The 18,399-nt window shown below is 40.2% G+C and overlaps 3 protein-coding genes across 5 annotated transcripts; 1 reads left to right on the top strand and 2 right to left on the bottom strand.

The window, feature by feature from the left end:
• Positions 1-1,831: 1,831 nt before the first annotated feature.
• Positions 1,832-8,659, bottom strand: LOC110056845 (arylsulfatase B-like). 2 transcript variants are annotated; one of them, XM_020763398.2, is made up of 7 exons: positions 8,190-8,524; positions 7,394-7,480; positions 6,739-6,950; positions 6,358-6,569; positions 5,571-5,791; positions 3,253-3,521; positions 1,832-2,714 (listed from the first exon to the last, which is right to left on the bottom strand). In XM_020763398.2, the coding sequence occupies exons 1-7, from the start codon at positions 8,467-8,469 to the stop codon at positions 2,478-2,480; spliced, it is 1,518 nt and encodes a 505-aa protein (XP_020619057.2). In that variant the 5' UTR covers positions 8,470-8,524; the 3' UTR covers positions 1,832-2,477. The 2 variants fall into 2 exon arrangements, with proteins under 2 accessions (XP_020619057.2, XP_020619058.2); XM_020763399.2 differs by lacking the exon at positions 7,394-7,480 and having other exon boundaries at positions 8,190-8,659.
• An 80-nt stretch (positions 8,660-8,739) lies between these two features.
• LOC110056846 (protein phosphatase methylesterase 1-like) lies at positions 8,740-15,408 on the top strand. 2 transcript variants are annotated; one of them, XM_089274410.1, is made up of 16 exons: positions 8,740-8,877; positions 8,953-9,049; positions 9,370-9,462; positions 10,809-10,866; positions 11,520-11,571; positions 11,775-11,843; positions 11,994-12,079; positions 12,204-12,294; positions 12,606-12,671; positions 13,174-13,327; positions 13,656-13,716; positions 13,814-13,879; positions 14,485-14,529; positions 14,642-14,706; positions 14,822-14,889; positions 15,286-15,408. In XM_089274410.1, the coding sequence occupies exons 1-16, from the start codon at positions 8,795-8,797 to the stop codon at positions 15,302-15,304; spliced, it is 1,173 nt and encodes a 390-aa protein (XP_089130536.1). In that variant the 5' UTR covers positions 8,740-8,794; the 3' UTR covers positions 15,305-15,408. The 2 variants fall into 2 exon arrangements, with proteins under 2 accessions (XP_089130536.1, XP_089130535.1); XM_089274409.1 differs by having other exon boundaries at positions 8,742-8,877; positions 13,168-13,327.
• Positions 15,409-16,669: 1,261 nt separating this feature from the next.
• On the bottom strand, positions 16,670-17,965 carry LOC110056831 (uncharacterized). Its single transcript, XM_020763381.2, has one exon. The coding sequence runs from the start codon at positions 17,389-17,391 to the stop codon at positions 16,975-16,977; it is 417 nt and encodes a 138-aa protein (XP_020619040.1). The 5' UTR covers positions 17,392-17,965; the 3' UTR covers positions 16,670-16,974.
• Between the last annotated feature and the right edge of the window lie 434 nt (positions 17,966-18,399).

An 18,399-nucleotide genomic window follows, 5' to 3' on the forward strand; every position in this document is an offset into this window, starting at 1 on the left:
ATGCAAAATGACCGGTGACTGTCGCGTTTTCAAATTTCTCCGGTGTAGTATGGACGGAAAATATTTGATGCGTTTTCAGAGTGAAACCTCGGTTTTCAAATTCCACCGGTTTAGTGTGCCTATGATCACTTGTCTCGAGTGGTTAAGTCAGTGACACCCACGGCACTCAATGACGACTTAACCCTTTGACGCCCAAGTAGCCATATACGGCCACTTAATAGTCGTGCTCTTTGTACCACTTCTGACGTCATCAATTTAAATATCACCTAATATTCTTGATAAGCAGATGGTAGCACTAGGCTAGACCTTTCCGCACAATGGTCAGGTTTAGATATCGACGACATTCCGATGTCGCAAATCGAAAAACAACGTTATCAGTTTTGGTGCAAAAACGGAAGTAAAATGGTCCACTACGCCTATAATTGATCAAGGTCCATTTCTAGGCTTCGCCCGTAATTAACATCCAACTTTTCACGGCAGCCAGAAAGAACATACAATGCAAAAGGTAGCCACTGTAAAAGGGCCGAGAAAAGCAGAAAGGAAAGGGGCAACGAACAAAATTGAGAACGGTTAATGGTAAAAAAAAAGAGGTCCAAAATTTTGCTTATGCGCATGGCCGGAATTGAAATTTTGCTCAATTTTGAACCTAATCCTCGAAAAATCTCTCTTTTTAGTAAGAAAAAGCTTTCTTAGCAAAACTTAGGCTTATTTAATAATAATAATAATAATAATAATAATAATAATAATAATAATAATAATAATAATGGCATTTCGGGCAGTATATCCACCGGGTGGATCTTCGACTGCCCGATGCTAACTAAATTTACAATTGTAAAAAGGTTAAAAGATATCTAAAAATTTATATCTATATGTAAACGAGATAAAATTGTGTTTTAAGATGTGCAAAATAAATAAATGAATAAATAAATAATTTAGCGTCGCGGCAGCTAAAAAACCCGACTAAACGGTTAAAAACGGTATGATTTGGCGAAAGTTTTGTATTCAAAGGGTTAAAATGTGGGAAATAGGAAATTAAAAGAGCAATCCATTGTAAAACAAAACCGAGTACATGTAATGCGAAAAAACAGTGACGTCTTTCAGTTCCTCAGCAGGATATGGCTTCTTGTGAAATGTCTGTTAGAGCTGTTATTTGTCCGATTATGTCTGTCTTCATTGAGCTTCTTCACCAGTCAATTTAATCGGTCGTATTAACGGGGTAATTTTATAAAGAAAACTCCAGTGGTCCGGTGGCCTCATGGTTAGTGCGCTCGTCCCCGGATCGAGCGGTCCGGGTTCGAGCCCTGGCCGGGGACACGGTGTTGTGTTCTTGGGCAAGATACTCAACTCTCACAGTGCCTCTCTCCACTCAATTCGGGGAAACCTAACAAATTGCGGGGGAGTGACCTGCGATGGACTAGCATCCCGTCCAGGGGGAGTAGAAATCCTCCTAGCCGCTTCATGCTACAGAAACTGGGATAAGCCCCGGCAGCTATGAGCCAGTCGCCTCCTGGGCTTCACTTTACACTCTCCAAAAGGTGGTCGTTGCTCGTAATAACGGGGTAGTTGGATATGTGATGATAAATAGCTCTCGAGGCGCGTAGAGCCGAGTTAGTTATAACCATCTCATATCCAAAAACGCGAGTGGTTTTTTTGTTTTTTGTTTTTTGTTTTTTCAATTAAAAACGCCCCCAAAATATAGAAAACTAAACTGAAATAAACATAAAAACGCCCCAAAAAATTCAGGGATGCACTTACCATATTTGTAGTGCATAGTATGATTAACAAATATACCATGACGGCTAAGCCAATGAAAACTCTTGAATTGTACGTATTATCCAATGATCACGTTTTTAATAAATACCAGTTATGCTACGCTATCTTACTTTTATTCATGATTTCGATTGTTCGGTCTCACTTCTGCTCAGTCTGACTTTTGCCCTGAATAAAGACTCATTTATTCATTCAGTTTCTTTCAGAAGAGTTCTTCGGTATTCTCGTCCTGTTGAATTTGATATTACATAAGTTAGGGCTTTATAACCAGTAACACCCATTAAACTGCTGGTGTTCCATACTGTACCAGGCTCAAGCCCAGGCTCTCTCGATCTCCCAGTTCCAACACCCTGCGCGGTTACTGCCTCGGTCTTGGTATTCACCACGCACACAGCCACAAAAACGTATTCCCGAGTATCTGGTGGTCTATGGGTACTCTACTTGATGGCTAACGCAAGCATCAATTCCGTTATTTATTACCCCTTAGGCCTGTGTTGTTTGGTGTTTTCTTTTTTTCGTGGAGGAAACATCTGAAAATGCTAATGAACGTAATCACCTAGACCAATGGGAGACCAGGGTAAGCCGGGAAGCTTTTCCCATTTCTCTTTGCGGCTCGGGTATGTTCCAGTTCGGGTTACTGAGTCATAATAAATCTAACAATGCACGTTATTGGCCGCTGTTATCACTGAAAAAAGGGCGCGCGTCCATCATTTCGCATTGCAAGTATCTCTCCATGGTAACCAAGCTTTGTTTTTCATGGCTACAATCAACGCCATAACATCTTCTGGGACGATTCCTGGTGGGACAGCGGTCTTCTGATATTCATGTATGCGTTCCTTCAGGCGTCGCACAATATCAGGATACTTATGGCTTATGTCGCGCCGTTCAGTTGGATCAGCGGTGACGTTGAAGAGAGCTAGTTCTACGATGTTTGTCTTTTGATCCTAAGAGAGAATGAGTCAGATATTTGTAGACGCTGTTATAAAGAAATTGTGTTTAAAAATAGTTTCAAACAATGTTTCTAAGTTACAAGTCAAGAAACTCAAAATTCCCCGGCAATACTGATAGCCAAACAGTCTGAAGCAGGGCTGAGCCGAAAGTACAGGAATCCCTTCTGCCCTATGGTCGTGATAATATAAAACGAACTTGTTTTTCTTCAGTTTTGGTGTGATTTTAAAGCGATATTTGGAGCGATTTGTACCATCACGCAGGCCATTGAAGAAACGCTGAGGAAACGATCGCAGGATCGCATCAGGTGTATTTAAGATGAAACAAGATGCGTTACTTTGTTGTGGTTTTGTCAAAGGACAGATTATATTATACAGTGCACAGGTCTGAACCAACTACGTTATTTACTATGTAGTTTTCTGCTCCTCCCCCCTGAAAAACAAGCCATCCAGATAAAGCAAATCGCTCCAAAATATCATTCAAAATTGTGCTACAACTCTGAAAAATCCAGGAAGAAACAGGTCTGTTACTAACCCAAATCTCGTCCATGTCTGGAGGAACCCCGCCTTCCTCAGGAACCTGGTACCAAGTCGCGTTGGGAACGTTCATTAACAGCTTCATGTCACCAACACGAATTGCCGCCCCAGAGTACCATGTGTCATACGTTAGTAGAAGGCCAGGCCTTTTTTCAGGGAAATCGATATTAAGAAGAATCTCTGTTCTGGGTGAAGGGGCTCCATTGGAAATGGTGTCCCATACATCAAAGCCGTCAACTGGAATGGGATGTGAGTCTGTTGTACCACCTACGAAAACGACTTGACATGAACGTACCTGCAAAAATAAACTCAACCATACTTCGTGAAAAATATCCAGAGATCAAACCAGTTATGTTCATTTTTCCATTGTTAAGAGGCCCTGCGCCTAAGAAACGACCGATGATTTCCGGCTATTAAATAAAATCGGCCGATTTTTATCTCCCAAGTAGAGGTTACCGAATACTATTTAAAAATGAATTTCTTTTGTTTCAGTTTCGCTTTAAACCAAAAATATCGAGCTGCAAACTTTTTCCGTCTGAATAGCAGCAAAATCAGGCCGAAAATAAGGCCCCGCTAAAAACTGTTCAGAAATTACTATGGCAACGCAAAATAATGAGAAAACTACACAGTGTTGAAGAGAAAGGCCTTTTAATGCAATATCATTCGATAAACATAAAAAAACTGCCGAAGCGATTAAAAAATAAAGTTTCAAATATTGCATACTAAATTAGATGGAACGTTGGAGCTGGTTTTAAAATAATTATTTCTCAAAAGTTCAACGCTTTTGAAAGCAGTCACAGTGATGAATCAGACATTGGAGGGATATACATCACGTTTCTGAAAAAACATTTTTCGGCCAAAGTATATTGACCTTGTACAAAGCGTTCAAAGTTACCGCGTTTACCGTTATTCTGCTACTTCGGCGAAACACTTCTCTTTTGCCAATACGGCCGTGAATAGCGTGTTAAACGCCACTTTAAACCTTGCTAGGCATTCCAAGACCATCCTAAGTAGAAGGACGTAGAATTAAAAGAGAAAGGAAGATGAAAAATACGCAGAAAAAGAAAATAACTCGAAATTACCATCTGCTAACGAAAGTTGAATCTGGAAAATGTCGTCGCGTGACAGCGGCCATTGATGTCATTTGTCTACACAGCGGCGGAATCCAAACGAATGCATAAATAGGAAAACAATTTTTCCCGGCCAGAAAACGTTTAGTGGAGCAATGTGATGTTATTTTTCACAAATGATGGTCACTCGAAAAGAAAAACTTCCCCAACCGCCACACCGTTTTGGCCGCAGCGTGGTTATGGGGTCACGACTAGATCCCTAGCCGCTGACCGCCCGAAGGACATTGCAGACTCGTTTTCCCACGCTCTTACGACTTGACGTGACAAATGACGTCAATGGCCGCTGTCACGCGACGACATTTTCCAGATTCAACTTTCGTTAGCAGATGGTAATTTCGAGTTATTTTCTTTTTCTGCGTATTTTTCATCTTCCTTTCTCTTTTAATTCTACGTCCTTCTACTCAGGATGGTCTTGGAATGCCTAGCAAGGTTTAAAGTGACGTTTACCACGCTATCCACGGCCGTATTGGCAAAAGAGAAGTGTTTCGCCGAAGTAGCAGGATAACGGTAAACACGGTAACTTTGAACGCTTTGTATAAGGTCAATATACTTTGGCCGAAAAATGTTTTTCCAGAAACGTGATGTGTATCCCTCCAATGTCTGATTCATCACTGTGACTGCTTTCAAAAGCGTTGAACTTTTGAGAAATAATTATTTTAAAATCAGCTCCAACGCTCCATCCAATTTAGTATGCAATATTAGAAACTTTATTTTTTAATCGCTTCGGCAGTTTTTTTATGTTTATCAAATGATATTGCATTAAAAGGCCTTTTTCTTCAACACTGTGTAGTTTTCTCATTATTTTGCGTTGCGATAGTAATTTCCGAACAGTTTTTAGCGGGGCCTTATTTTCGGCCTGATTTTGCTGCTATCAGACGGAAAAAGTTTGCGGCTCGATATATTTGGTTTAAAACGAAATTGAAACAAAAGAAATTCATTGTTAAATAGTATTCGGTAACCTCTACTTAGGAGATAAAAATCGGCCGATTTTATTTTTTAGCCGGAAATCATCGGTCGTTTCTTAGGCGCAGGGCCTCTTAATATTCCACACGCTGATTCAAGGTCCAATTGTTTTAAAATGATATCGGCATTCCGGATGCTTAAACAACAGTTATTCAGAAATGCAATTGTGATGTATTAGTTAAAACGTCGTCCAGGAAAATCAGTTTAAAGTACTTACAAATACCTGCTAAGTTGAGAAGAGTTGGGTACCAGTCAGTCACGTGAATTAAATCACGTGATATCACTCCTTTTCGTTTGAGCATCTGACCATGAACAAAACCGTTCGCCCTCACCCCACCCTCCCATAGTGTTCTCTTGTATCCACGCAGAGGGTAGTTGAAGCCTCGGTAGAAAGGATCTCCACCATTGTCCGAGCTAAATATCACAAGGGTATCATTCCATAGCCTCGAAAATAAACAGAGGAGTACAAATTATCAAATACCTAAATAAGTGGATGGCATTTTAGTTCGATTGCATGAAAAAATATAAACCGTTTTGGTGGACCAAAGATCGTGAAAGAGACAGAGACAAAAATTGCGCGTCGCACCGTTCTTCCAAAATGCATTGTCTTATAACTTTCAAAACAAGCTTAGGCCTTAGGCCGAGTTTCCCACTAAATCAAAGCGCGTGACTAAAAAATTGAGATATTAACTTCTCAAAAATGTAATAAACAAAGAAAATCACAACCGTGAAGGAGGTTTGGATACCCGGTCTTGATTCGCATAGATTTTAACGATTTTACTTCTCCGTTTACCCCTTAGTTTTAAATTTTGTTTCGATTAAGAAGATATATCAAACACTCGAGACAGTGTTTCATCGGCTATCCAAACACCTCTTCTCGGTGTTTGGATATGCCGATAAAACTCTGTCTCTCGTGTTTGATATTACTTAGATTCGAAATCGTAAAGCCCTCTGCTACTTTTCCACTTTTTTCTAATTGTAGCGCACAGTACGCGCAATCCTATCATTACCCTTTCTCTTTAAACGCAGTAGTTATGTTTCCAATAGCTTCGTCTACCAAGTGCATCATTGCGGCATAGCCTCTCCGATCTTCGTCTTTTATGAAGCGGTATTTGTTTAAGTATTCTTGCGGTGCTTGTATTGGGTCGTGAACATTCTCAAACGCCATGTACAAAAACAGTGGCCTGGTGGAGTTATGTTCTAAAACAATTTTCTGAGCTTCCTAAACAGAACGAGAAAATTAGAGTTAACGAAACCAAAGCACCTGATGCGCTAATTTTCTTTCCCTGATCAACTCAGTCTGGCAACATATAAAGGAAAAACAAAAGAACTGCAAACAAAACAGCAACCACTACACCGACCACCTTCACAAGTTCTTTTATCTAAATCACCTTTGCATAAAGATAGGTTGAGTATTGTCCACTGTACCCTCTTGCCACCTCATCTCCTCTGAACAGGTCTAAGAAGCCAGAGTGGGTGTGGTCATAGTGATCATGTCCATAGTTGTAGAATCCAAAGAAGGAGTCAAAGCCCCTGTGTGTTGGGCAACTAGCAGATGTGTAGTGTCCTAAGTGCCACTTTCCAACAAGATGAGTTCTGTAGCCTAATGGCACAGGATTGATTGAGATAAAGTAATTATGGCAAGGAACACCATCAGAATAAGTTATAATCACCCCCTCCCCTCCTGCCCTCTCCCCCAAACCTTCATAAATAATTTCAGCAACAAATCTAACAAGAATTTCATGTGAACCCCAGGGAAGAGGAATACATATTTTTAAAAGTAATATGACAAACAAGAAAGACCTTGTTTGACCACATTTTTCTGGGAGTACCACCCCCCCCCCCCCCAAACCCCCTGGGTGACGACATTTCCAAAGACTTGAAAATATGTCTTCTCGATTGAAACTAAAAATAAGGAGCTAACTTCAAGATAACCAAGAAATAGAATCTTAAAAATATATGCCAGTGAAGATCAGATATAAGTTAGATATCCAAACAACATAATGCATCAAATAGCGATGGTCAAAATATTTCTGTTTTACTTACCAACTTCTTTTAGCTTCTCTGGTAAAATGGAAAAGTCTAGAGGCAGGCCAAAGGGAGTTAAACAAAGAATCGCCCTGTGTTGAAGACCTGTTTAAGGAACAGAAAATTATGTTCCAAAATTGAGAGTCACATCATTGCCCACCCTACCCCACCCCCCTGCTACTGAGGTGTAAACCCAGGGGGACTTGCATATGAAAAGGTTGGGGCTATTGATATTTCGTTGAGTGCACCCTCAAAGATACCCTGACAGCTAAAAATAATGGCGTTTCGTCATGAGCACCATAAGTGAGACCATACTCCTTTAATTAAACCCCTAAGCGAGATGATGAACATCCCAACCTTTTCATATGGGAATCTCCCCTCCCCTGTGGGTACAAACAAAATTAAAAGACACTGAAAATATGTATAAAATGATGGGATTAACCATGGCTATTTTTGAACTAATGTTAGTATGATAAAGTAATAGTGAGATAGTCTAAATGAACAGACAGAACATAATAACCTGTAAATAGTAGGGGTACCTCCACACTGTTTTCGATTCGGAAGGAAGGGGGACACACCATAAGTCCCATCCAAGGCACAAAACTGCAAACTGAACTATGTAGAGCTCTAGAATTTGGTTGCAAACCGAGTGGCTCGAATTACCTGAGGTCCTACCTGATTCTGAGGGTACATTCACTCATGAACTATTGCATTAAATATTAAACTAGCTAGGGACATCTTTCAGAGCTCCCAAAGAGGCTGCTATTGTCTTGTATTTTCTTGCTTACGTAGCTCATAATCGATCTGCACTCACCAGTATGTATTGGATAACGCCCTGTCATCAGAGAGCCCCGTGTTGGTGTACAATAAGGTTGTACATAATAATTGTCCAGGATAACTCCTTCATTCGCAAGTTTGTCAACATTGGGTGTGCGTATTTTGGATCCGTGAAACCCTACGTCGCTCCATCCCAAATCATCGACTAGTACGAACAAAATATGACGTTTTGTAGCTGCTGTCTCTGTCAAGGCGGTGAAAGAAAAGTTTACCAGAAATAAAGTGAAGATTAAAGCGAAGTTGTTGCACGTAGACATCACCAGTGCTGGTGAAAGGCCGGCAGAAAGGCGTTACGTGACCTTTTAAGCGGTAGTCGTTACAGCATGTCACGGCTGTAGACAGAATTTTGGCGGGTATATTTCTGAGGGAAGATATTCCGTTGTCACTTCGTTTCCATTGAAAGTGTGTTTAATTACAATTGGGTAATAACCGTTTAGTAATTTATAAAGGATGCTTCAGCTTTTATTGAGGAAATTGTCACTAAAAAATCGAAGTATAAATATTGCGTGACCACTCTGCGCAGAAACTTTCACGCATATCCGGTGCGAGCCCGCGATTTACTACTGAAGAAAAAAATTCAAGATGTCAGGACTTCAAAAAGAAGCTCTGAAAAATAAATATGGTGGATTACCTCCAGCACCGAGACGACCAGGGAAACCTCATGGGTAAGAATAGAAAGAGGCTAGATTAATTGTGTCTTAGAGTGTTCAATCAAATGTGTTTTTTTTTTTCGCAAACAGAGCTGCTGGAGGAATGCGACGGAAAAGAGATTACACTCCACTTTCATGGCAAGAATACTTCGACAGTACGAAAGATGTTTATGTAAATGGAAAAAATGTATCCTTTCGTCAGCGATGTGCGTGTATAGGACAAAAAAACCTTTGACGGGGAAACTGGGGAAGACTGTGCCCAAGAACGCAATTCATTAATGATCTCGACTAACACATGTTAGCTCAGATGGCATTGTGATCTGATGGTTACGCTCCAACCTCAAATACGAACTATCCTAGCTAGGTATCTGTAGCTAAGGTTCTGAGACCTAATGCTGACTAATGGCTGCCTTGAAGTGGGAAGTGGAAAATATTTCAAGATACGTTTTGTATATTTTCTTGTGAGGTTAATATGTTTTCTTGACTTGTCTCTACCTGCATGATCAGAGATTTCGAGTTTATCAGGCTGGAAGTACTGGACCTTTGTTATTGTTACTTCATGGTGGGGGACATTCTGCTTTGACTTGGTCTGTCTTTACAGTAAGTTATAAATCACTTTATTGTATGGCTAGCTCTGTGAGCAGGCAAGATGAACTGAATCCAGCACTGTGATTGGCTAAAATAGCGACATCTTGGCTCAGGATTACGCTCTGTGTCGCGCAAAAAATATTGTTCTTTTTCCATATAATAAATTGTTGTGTGAAGGTGAATTAATCAACATACACGAGCGTGGGACAAGGAAAAATTCTGAGTCCCCAACGGGAATTGAACCCATGACCTCCCGAACACCGGGCGGGCGCTCTATCCACTGAGCTACGAGAACTCATGGAGAGCAAGGTCATTTAACTGAGTTCATATATGACAGGTGTCTTGCATACTGCTAGGATCAACGCTATCGAAGTCATCGTGAGTAGTGATAAGTTAATAAAGATGGTGAATTTTAAGCTCGGTAATGAAATGTGAAGTTGAATTAATCAACACCTGTCACCTGTCATATATGAACTCAGTTAAACGACCATGAGTTCTCATAGCTCAGTGGATAGAGTGCCCGCCCGGTGTTCAGGAGGTCATGGGTTCGATTCCTGTCAGGGACTCAGAATTCTTCTTTGTCCCACACTCGTGTCATGTTGATTAATTCACCTTCACATTTCATTACCAAGCTTAAAATTCACCATCTTTATTAACTTATCAATAAATTGTTTATTGACCAAGCCTGTTTGGTCAAAATAGGTGGATATTGGCCTCATTCTTTTTTTTGTGTGTTTATGGACCTCGACTCCATCTTGGTCCATAGAAACACAAAAAAAGAACTTGGCCAATATCCAGCCATCTTGACCTCATGCTTGGTCAACAGCCCATATATATATGCAATATTGTTAAAACTTATTTAGTTTGTGGTTAGTTTTATTCAAAGGCTGATTCTTGTTTGATACTTGCATGTAATAACTTCCTATACATACATGATGTTCCAAATTGATTTATAAGATATAACCCTAAATATACTGTACAGAAACATTCTCAGTACTTGCACCACAGAAACATTCTCTTGTTTGCAAAATGATACTTGTAGCAAATTAAGCAAGCAATTTACTCTAGCTCAAATTTAATTTGAAATAGCTGAAAGAGCTGAGCTGTTGATTGACAAGGTGATAAGAATGGGCGAAGTGCACTTTTTCCCAAAGATTTAGATAGCATCTCTGATTATTTTCTTTTGACACTCCAGCATCACCCCCAGAGGCTCTCAAAAAAGTTGTACTTTATGTAAATGGGGGTAAATGTCCTACATGTATAGTTATGTCTTTTACCTACTTGTACATGTACTGTGCAAATGTTATCCAGAGGTCATTTTTATTGCAGCTAGTGATGCACCTTTTCTTTTACTTCAGAAATCAGTCACAGGCATATGCCACTGTCAAGTTCTAGCAATAGATCTTAGAGGGCATGGTGAGTGTATTAACACTTAGTTTTCAAGAATAACTTTTTGTCTTTACCAAATATAAAACCCACCTAGTCTGTCTTGTTTCCAATTATCAGAAAGAGAGATATTAATTACTACTTGAATCCATGGTTAAGACTCCACTCAGTGTCTGGTGGTAGAACTGTTCTCTGAATTTGAATGGTTGTGACGTGTAAGTGGCTAATGTTCATAGATCAAGGAACAACTAAACAGTCTGTTGGTGTGGCATCAGTGTGATTGCTTCAACTTCAGATTGTGCTGTTGGGGATAAGGGAAGGGATAAAACCAGAGTGTGTTGAGAGAGATTTTTCATCTTGATCTTGTTCTTTGTACACTACTGAGATTCCTCTTTGGAGTGTTTGGTTCTTGAAGACATTTTCCCTCCAAACTAGCAGTGTTGCTGCATTTCCTTGTCGCAAATCTTCTTGTGAATAGAGCCTGTACGCTATGAGAATCTCAGATGGAGATGCTAAATGTAAAAATGCCATGTGCAAAATTTTACATGTACATACATACATGTACATGTTCAGTCAGATGCCAAAAGCAGTATGGACCAGGGTTGGATTGCTCTGATCAATTTAATTTTATGTCATCTGTTATGTACAGTACTTTCTCCTCATAATTTTTTTTTACACTATAGGTGATACAACTACAGAGAATGACTCAGATTTATCAGTGGATACGTTATCAAAGTGAGTCTTGTGTGGCTCACAAATAAAAGGTTTATTCAGTACAAAGCATAATCAATAAAATTCCTCTTGCTAGAAGTTAATGACCTCAATGGTCTGTCGTATCTCAATCGATATCAGAACAAAGATATATTGTGTACATTGTGTACAAATAAAGTGGAGAACATATGATGTAATGTTAGTATCTTGCTTTTTATTGCTATTAGAGATGTTGGGGACATTGTAAAAGAGATGTATGGAGATTTCCCACCTTCTATAGTAATCATGGGACACAGGTAATTGATAATTTGAAGTGTACTTTTGTGCATGAAAATAAAATCATGTAAACTGTTGCTGTTTATGGAATCAATAGAAGGCTAAGAAATAGCTCATTTACTTGGCCCCCACGGTATTTTTTTCTCATTGTGTTAATCTGCTTTTGTCAGCATGGGTGGGGCCATCGCAGTTCATGTAGCAGTGCAGAAACTGTTACCCTCTCTGGCTGGACTGGCAGTTATTGATGTAGTTGAAGGTAAGGAACATAACGTTACAAGTAAAGTTACTAATACAAACCTTCTTGATGAAATAAAACAGTAAAAACTGGAGTTCTGTAACATAAAAAGCAACATTCTTCGGTGTATTTTAACCCATGCCAGGTACAGCAATGGAAGCCTTGTCTTCTATGCAGTCATTTCTCAGGGGTAGACCATCTTCATTTCAATCACTGGAGCAGGGTATTGAATGGTGGTAAGTAGTGACATCTTGATACAGACAAATACAGTATTGCCCTTTGCTCTAGCTAGGGAACAAATAGAATATTATTTGGACTAAATAAATGAATGTCTTGTGCGATAATCCTCATAAATTGTTTCTTACAATGCTATAGCATGCAGGTTTCAAGTAATTTTATGTCTGTTACAGGCAGTCTGCATGAGTTTTGATGCCATTTGTGCTCTATGGTGACTTTGCTTTCACAGACAGTAGTCACCTACTCCATCAGAGTTTTGAAACTTCCCATCAGTTATTTACCACTTGAAATCTGCCTTTATTGACTTCAGTGTCCGAAGCGGCCAAGTACATAATGTAGAGTCAGCAAGAATATCCATGGTTGGACAGTTAGTCAGGTAAACTTTAGACCGTTGTCTTTCTTGCTTGTGGCTTACATGAGCAGCACTTGCGTGAAGGTCTTGTGAACTTGTATTTAAAGGAAGATGCTTACAAGTATGGCAGCACAAGTTGTTATTATTATCACGATCATAAGTTAAGGTATTTCTTGTGCTCGGTCCAGTCCAGGAGCCACACCAGTGGCATTTATCCTGTTTCCCACAATACCAAGCCACCAGGTTGGAGTATTGTAGCTAGTATCCCCACCCTACCTCGATGGGATACCAGTGTTGATTGCAGTTCACCCCATAGCATCTTGTTAGGTTTTCCTCAACTAAGAGTTCGCCAGTATTGACCATTTGAGTACAGAATTCACAGCGTTAGCTACCACTTGTCTGCTAATGACAAATTGCATTTGTTGAGCTTAGTTGATTGCAAATGTCCTCAGTGGCTTTTGTCTCTGGCTGGAGAACAAGCTACCGCAAAAATTGAACCTTATAATATTTTTACTCTCAGATGTAGCAACAAGCATGACAGTGAAACAGACAGAAATTGTTCCACTTCTCCTGCTCCATCGCACTCCTGTGAGACAATAAGTGAAGAATCAGAAGATACAACTACAATAGCAAACACAAGTACAGCAGTATTACATGATGAGACTGATGCACAGCAACAGGTATCGGCAGTGATACTTTTGATGCTAAATCCGCTAAAAATCCAGTGACGCGATTTTCTAAACAGAGGCCTGAATCAAGCTTTGCCAACACATCCAGAATGATCTTATTTGATGATTTTATAAACTTTGGTACGAACAAAGTACAAGAAGTAGAATTCAGGGTTATTTTGTTAGGTTAGATGTGATTGTACAAAAGCCGCTCGGAGCATTTTAGGGCTACCGCTCTTAGATATTTGTACAAGATTCTGATAGCTGCTTTTTATCTTTAATTAATTTTCTGTTCACTAAAAACTATCTTTAGAAGGACTGCGTCGATTTTGTCTTTTAGGGAGTCCAGGAAAGATTTACATGGAGAATTGATTTATCTAAGACAGATCAGTTTTGGGAAGGTGAACTTAATGTCATAAATTTTGTTGAGTTCATTTTTCATAAAAACATCAGTCGAGTTGCGATCATGAAGTTACAAGAATTTTCATTTTTTTCTAGGGTGGTTTAAAGATTTGTCCAGCCTGTTCCTGTCTTGCCCCGCGGCGAAACTTCTTATTATTGCAGGTAAATGTAACGCAAGCATCAGGGTTGTTTGTTTGTTTGTTTGGATACTTTACTGAGCTCATTAACAACTTGGCTGAACAAAGTCGTGTTACAATGTACATTGTACGTGCTCTTGTTTTAATGCGTTGTTTTCGCCCGTTGTGATCAACCACTATAAATTGTTCTATTTCTACGGATAGGCCTACCGCCCACATTAATCCGTCACGAAAACGGAGCTTTTTGAAAACCCCCTTCAAACCGGAGAAATTTGAAAACACCGGCTTTGCGTTTTCGTGTGGACGGAAAACATTTTGAAAACGAAGCTATTCGTAAACGATGGCGTCATGGTAATCATGGGAAGTTCCGTGACCGAGTGTTCCTCAAACACAAATTCAAATGACCGGTGACAGTTGCGTTTTCAAAATTCTTCGGCGTATTGTGGACGGAAAACATTAAATGCGTCTTAAGAGTGAAAACGTTTTCAAATTTCTCAGGCGTAGTGTTTACGGGACCTAAAAAGCATCGTGTGTGCAGTGAATGTTGAATATCTAAGTGTCCTCGTTTTACTGGGCGTCTTTATCCTAAATAAACCAGTTATAATTCTAAGAACAGTTCTTTCCTTACAGGAGTTGATCGTTTGGATAAAGACCTGGTGATTGGCCAAATGCAAGGCAAGTTTTTCTGACCCAGTTATAAATCGAACCCAAGGAGAATACTCCTAATTCTTCTGTTAACTGTTTTTGTTTCATTGATTAACACGTATTAAAACTTGTTCAACTTAAGGCAAATTTCAGATGGAAGTGTTACCGCGATGTGGGCACTGTGTTCACGAGGACGCCCCGGACAAAGTAAGTAACCATACAGTACCTCCCCCGGAAGACCTCCTAATGACCCCCCTTGTCGGTATCCTTGAGTTCGTGGACTATATTCAAAACTAAACGAAGTTGTTCCTCTTGGCTTCAGGTTGCAGAAGTCCTGGCTACATTTCTCTTGCGCCTTAAATTGACAACAGCAAAGGAAAACTTCCTTAGGTAAGCAACAAGATAGAGTTGTAGTTACTATTGCTAAAGTTAACTCTTCTTTTCCACTGCTCGCCTCGAGTTTTCGGGTAGCTATGTTTTGTAGCCTTATCGATGCAAAATACAGGTACTAACTCTACGACACTAAAAATAAGGCTAGGCCAAGGTAAGGTATTTGATAAGATTTGACTGGACATTTGTCGGGTTCTGGGGAGGGATATTCTGAAGCAAATTCCTGTAATGAGCCAAATACCCCCCTCCCCCTCCTCCCCTCCCCCCCCGTCGTCCCCCTCCTCCCCTCCTCCCCTCTTCCCCCTCCCCCTCTACATTACATTTACTTGCCATAGTTAATATACGGTAGGCCCGTGATTCTTTCTGATACAAGTACGTTGACTTTTCTTTCAACAGGCCAATGCCATCTTGTTAACGCTGGTAATCTATTGGATATTTCTGATTGTGAAGTAACAACCGAGAGACAAGCCAAGCAACTCTTGTGTGATAAACAAATGTAAATAAACTGTCTTATTCTTAGTTGTGGCTCATTGATTATTATTATATGCTATGTGGTTGACATTCAGAGACAAAACGCAATGGATATTGTTCCGCAAATATCGTTTTTATTGACCTCACGCTTGGTCAATAACCCAGTTTAGCAATTATTATTTAATCCGGGCATCATGGGTTCGAATTCTATCGGATACGGAAGTGAAAAGAATTTTTCTTTGCCTCGTGTAGTCCCCAGACCCCTATTTCCTTTCTAGGGCTAAATTAACGTTTTCAAAGAATTTCCTGCATTATTTTCCAACACCTCAAATCACCTTTCAGTTAATTTCCTATTTCCCACATTTTAATAATAATGCTGCTTAGTTCCTAGCGCGTTAGCTCGTTCGTCAGAGCAAAGTAAAGGACTGTTGGTGGTGTGTGTTCAGTTTTAGGTGGCATCTCATCACTTTTTCTTTGAGGCCTTACCGTAGGTTCCGACTTCATAGTGATTTCATTTGTAAATTAACCCTGTACTAAGATATACGCGTACAATCACGCCAAAACCTGTGCGAATGATAAATATGCCAATGAATGGACAAAGCAAACTCAAATGCTCTTTTTGCGGAATTGTCGAGCGTGGTTTAGCTGGACCACAAGATGTAGCACAGCCCTCCTTTTCTCTCACAGACCCCGCTCGTCGCTCGCCCGCGTTTTCGATTGTCCCACTAACCGAGAGCCTGGAACAGGCTACACAAGATGATGAAGTTTTAAAATCGCAACATTTGTTACATGAGCGACCGCGAGGGGTATGCCTCTAGTTCATGGTTATTCTCGTAAATTTTCTCAAGCCATCGATGTCCTTGCTCATTTTTTAACGCCGGTTTTCACAAATTTCAAGCTCGTATTTTCTTCGAAAAAATCAGTGTAATGTCCGATTAACAAAAAATGCAACCAAAGCAGAGTTGGCGTACATGCACAGCACGGTACCAAAGAAACGAATGCGTTTATTTATTTCCTGAGTGAAGAAGCTGTGAGCATTTTCTTTCAATAACACTTCTCGAAAAAAAAAAAAAACTGTCGGGGCATGGACGGGGCAGGTCCGAGGCGGATGATTGGGTCGAGCGAGACAAAGTCGAAAAACAAGCTGAAAATCAGCTAGACGCCTCTAGTTTTACGCGCATGGGATGAAAGGTGCCTGCCGTGTGGCAAAAGGTCTTTTATGCTTACATAAAACAGACGCTTTCCGTTTTAACACAGGCTGAAACACTGGCTGGACATTACGGATTTACTCATTCTTACCCACTCCCCCTGCCACGATAAATAAGTGTATTTCATTGGACTTGGTAAACTCCATTATGATATGAACTCTTTTCACAGTCTTACAACAGTCAAGAAAACTCTGAACGTCCTCTTGACAGAAATATTCATGAAATGGTCTGTATATATGACTTTCTACACCGTCTGACGCTTCCTATTTTGTAAGTGATCGTATTCCGATATTCGGGCAGATGACACAACTACTGTAATCCGCCATTACAACAAAATAACAAATAAATAGCTCGGCAAGCTTTTTGGCTCAAGATTACAAATTGTAGCTTTAATATACCAGATCAATCAACAGCGATTTTCTACAAAGTCATGAGTTTGTCCACCTCTGTGACGAGCATCGTTGGTTTTCTCATCGTTGTACTCCATAAGCTCAGTCGCTCCATAGCTCGACAATTCCTTTTCTTCCATTTCAGCGAGCGGTTCAACTTCTTCGAGGCTCATACGACGCCATCTTCGCCCTTCCCATAACTGCACTATCTTGGCTTTCTTGTTCGTGAGGGCATGGCGGGATTCGCGTTGTAATTCCTGAAAGAAAGTCTTCAGCCGTTTGGCCGAGCTTGGACTTTTTTGAGGCGACGAGTCATGTGGCCTTGGAAGCCCATCTTGTTGAGGAGTCGGGCTTGGCGTTCTTGGCGAGAAGGAATCGTTTGTTGTTGAACGCTTGTGTGCCTTCTGGGCATGTTTCGGCGGCGAGGTTTCCATCTCTAGTTTTATCCGTACCGTTACTGGCTCAGGGTGTCCTTTCTTCTTCAAAATGCCGTTTGATTTTTAGCCTGTCAACTCATGAAGAGGTTCAGATGAGAACTAGCGAAAACAGTTTGCGTGCAGGCAGAAAACAAACCATTTATCACATCTGTGGGTCACAAGACCCATATTAGCCATTTTAAAATTCTAAGTTTCTTCACACTTTAAATACATTCCGACACATGGACGCCTTTCCTTTCTTTGTTGAAATTATTTCCTGCTCGGATTTCCCGTTTAGTTGATGGTATTCTAAACGTTTTCGTGCTCCGCGTCACCTTGGTTCAATTCACAGAGCGTGCATGTGAATTGCGAACTAAAAAGAAAACAAGTGATTATCATAACCACATTATTTTGGCGATCATGTGGTAAACATCATCCACTTTTTGCGACTCGCCAAAGAATGTCAATGTGTTCACAACATGGAGGACATCCCTGAAAAATATCATTTAAAAGCAAACAAAACAGAAAAAGACAAAAAAGGACAACAAACAAAAACTGAAAAGGAGAAACAAAAAACAAAACCACCCCCCCCCCACCTCCTCTTCGAAAAAAAAGGAAAAATTAAATAGTCAAAATTAAATTGCGAACTGTCTTTCTCTTTGATGGGAAACCTTTGTGAATTATTCCGTAGACTTGCTGTCACATCTGGCAGGATTTAGACAGCTAAGCGGCGGAAAAGGATGTTCTCAGCTGCTAGACGGAAAAAAATCTCTAAAGGAGACAGCATTCTGAAATTAGTCTTCAGAATTCCGCTTCTGAACATGTTTGCTTCGCAAAAATCTTCTCTTTACAGGAAAATTATTCATAGCTTGATGGTCGATATACTAAATACCTTCTAGGCGAAATTGCCTAGAGCTCTGTTTTCACAACGTTTTCCGTCCACACGAAAACGAAAAGCCGGCGTTTCCAAATTACTCCGGTTTGAAGAAAGTTTTCGACGAGCTCAGCTTTTAAGACGGATTAGTG

This window comes from Orbicella faveolata, unplaced genomic scaffold (assembly GCF_042242905.1).
Source record: "Orbicella faveolata isolate gen_17 unplaced genomic scaffold, um_ofav_v1 contig_35, whole genome shotgun sequence".
Lineage (NCBI taxonomy): Eukaryota > Metazoa > Cnidaria > Anthozoa > Scleractinia > Merulinidae > Orbicella > Orbicella faveolata.

Coding starts and splice junctions, on each gene's coding strand:
- LOC110056845 (XM_020763398.2), bottom strand. CDS start 8,469: ATGTCTACGTGCAACAACTTCGCTTTAATCTTCACTTTATTTCTGGTA. Junction 6,570..6,738: donor CAACCTATCTTTATGCAAAG/GTGATTTAGATA, acceptor CGTTCTGTTTAG/GAAGCTCAGAAAATTGTTTT. Junction 5,792..6,357: donor ACTGCGTTTAAAGAGAAAGG/GTAATGATAGGA, acceptor TTTATTTTCGAG/GCTATGGAATGATACCCTTG.
- LOC110056846 (XM_089274409.1), top strand. CDS start 8,795: ATGTCAGGACTTCAAAAAGAAGCTCTGAAAAATAAATATGGTGGATTA. Junction 10,867..11,519: donor AATAGATCTTAGAGGGCATG/GTGAGTGTATTA, acceptor TTTACACTATAG/GTGATACAACTACAGAGAAT. Junction 13,717..13,813: donor GACAGATCAGTTTTGGGAAG/GTGAACTTAATG, acceptor ATTTTTTTCTAG/GGTGGTTTAAAGATTTGTCC.
- LOC110056831 (XM_020763381.2), bottom strand. CDS start 17,391: ATGGAAACCTCGCCGCCGAAACATGCCCAGAAGGCACACAAGCGTTCA.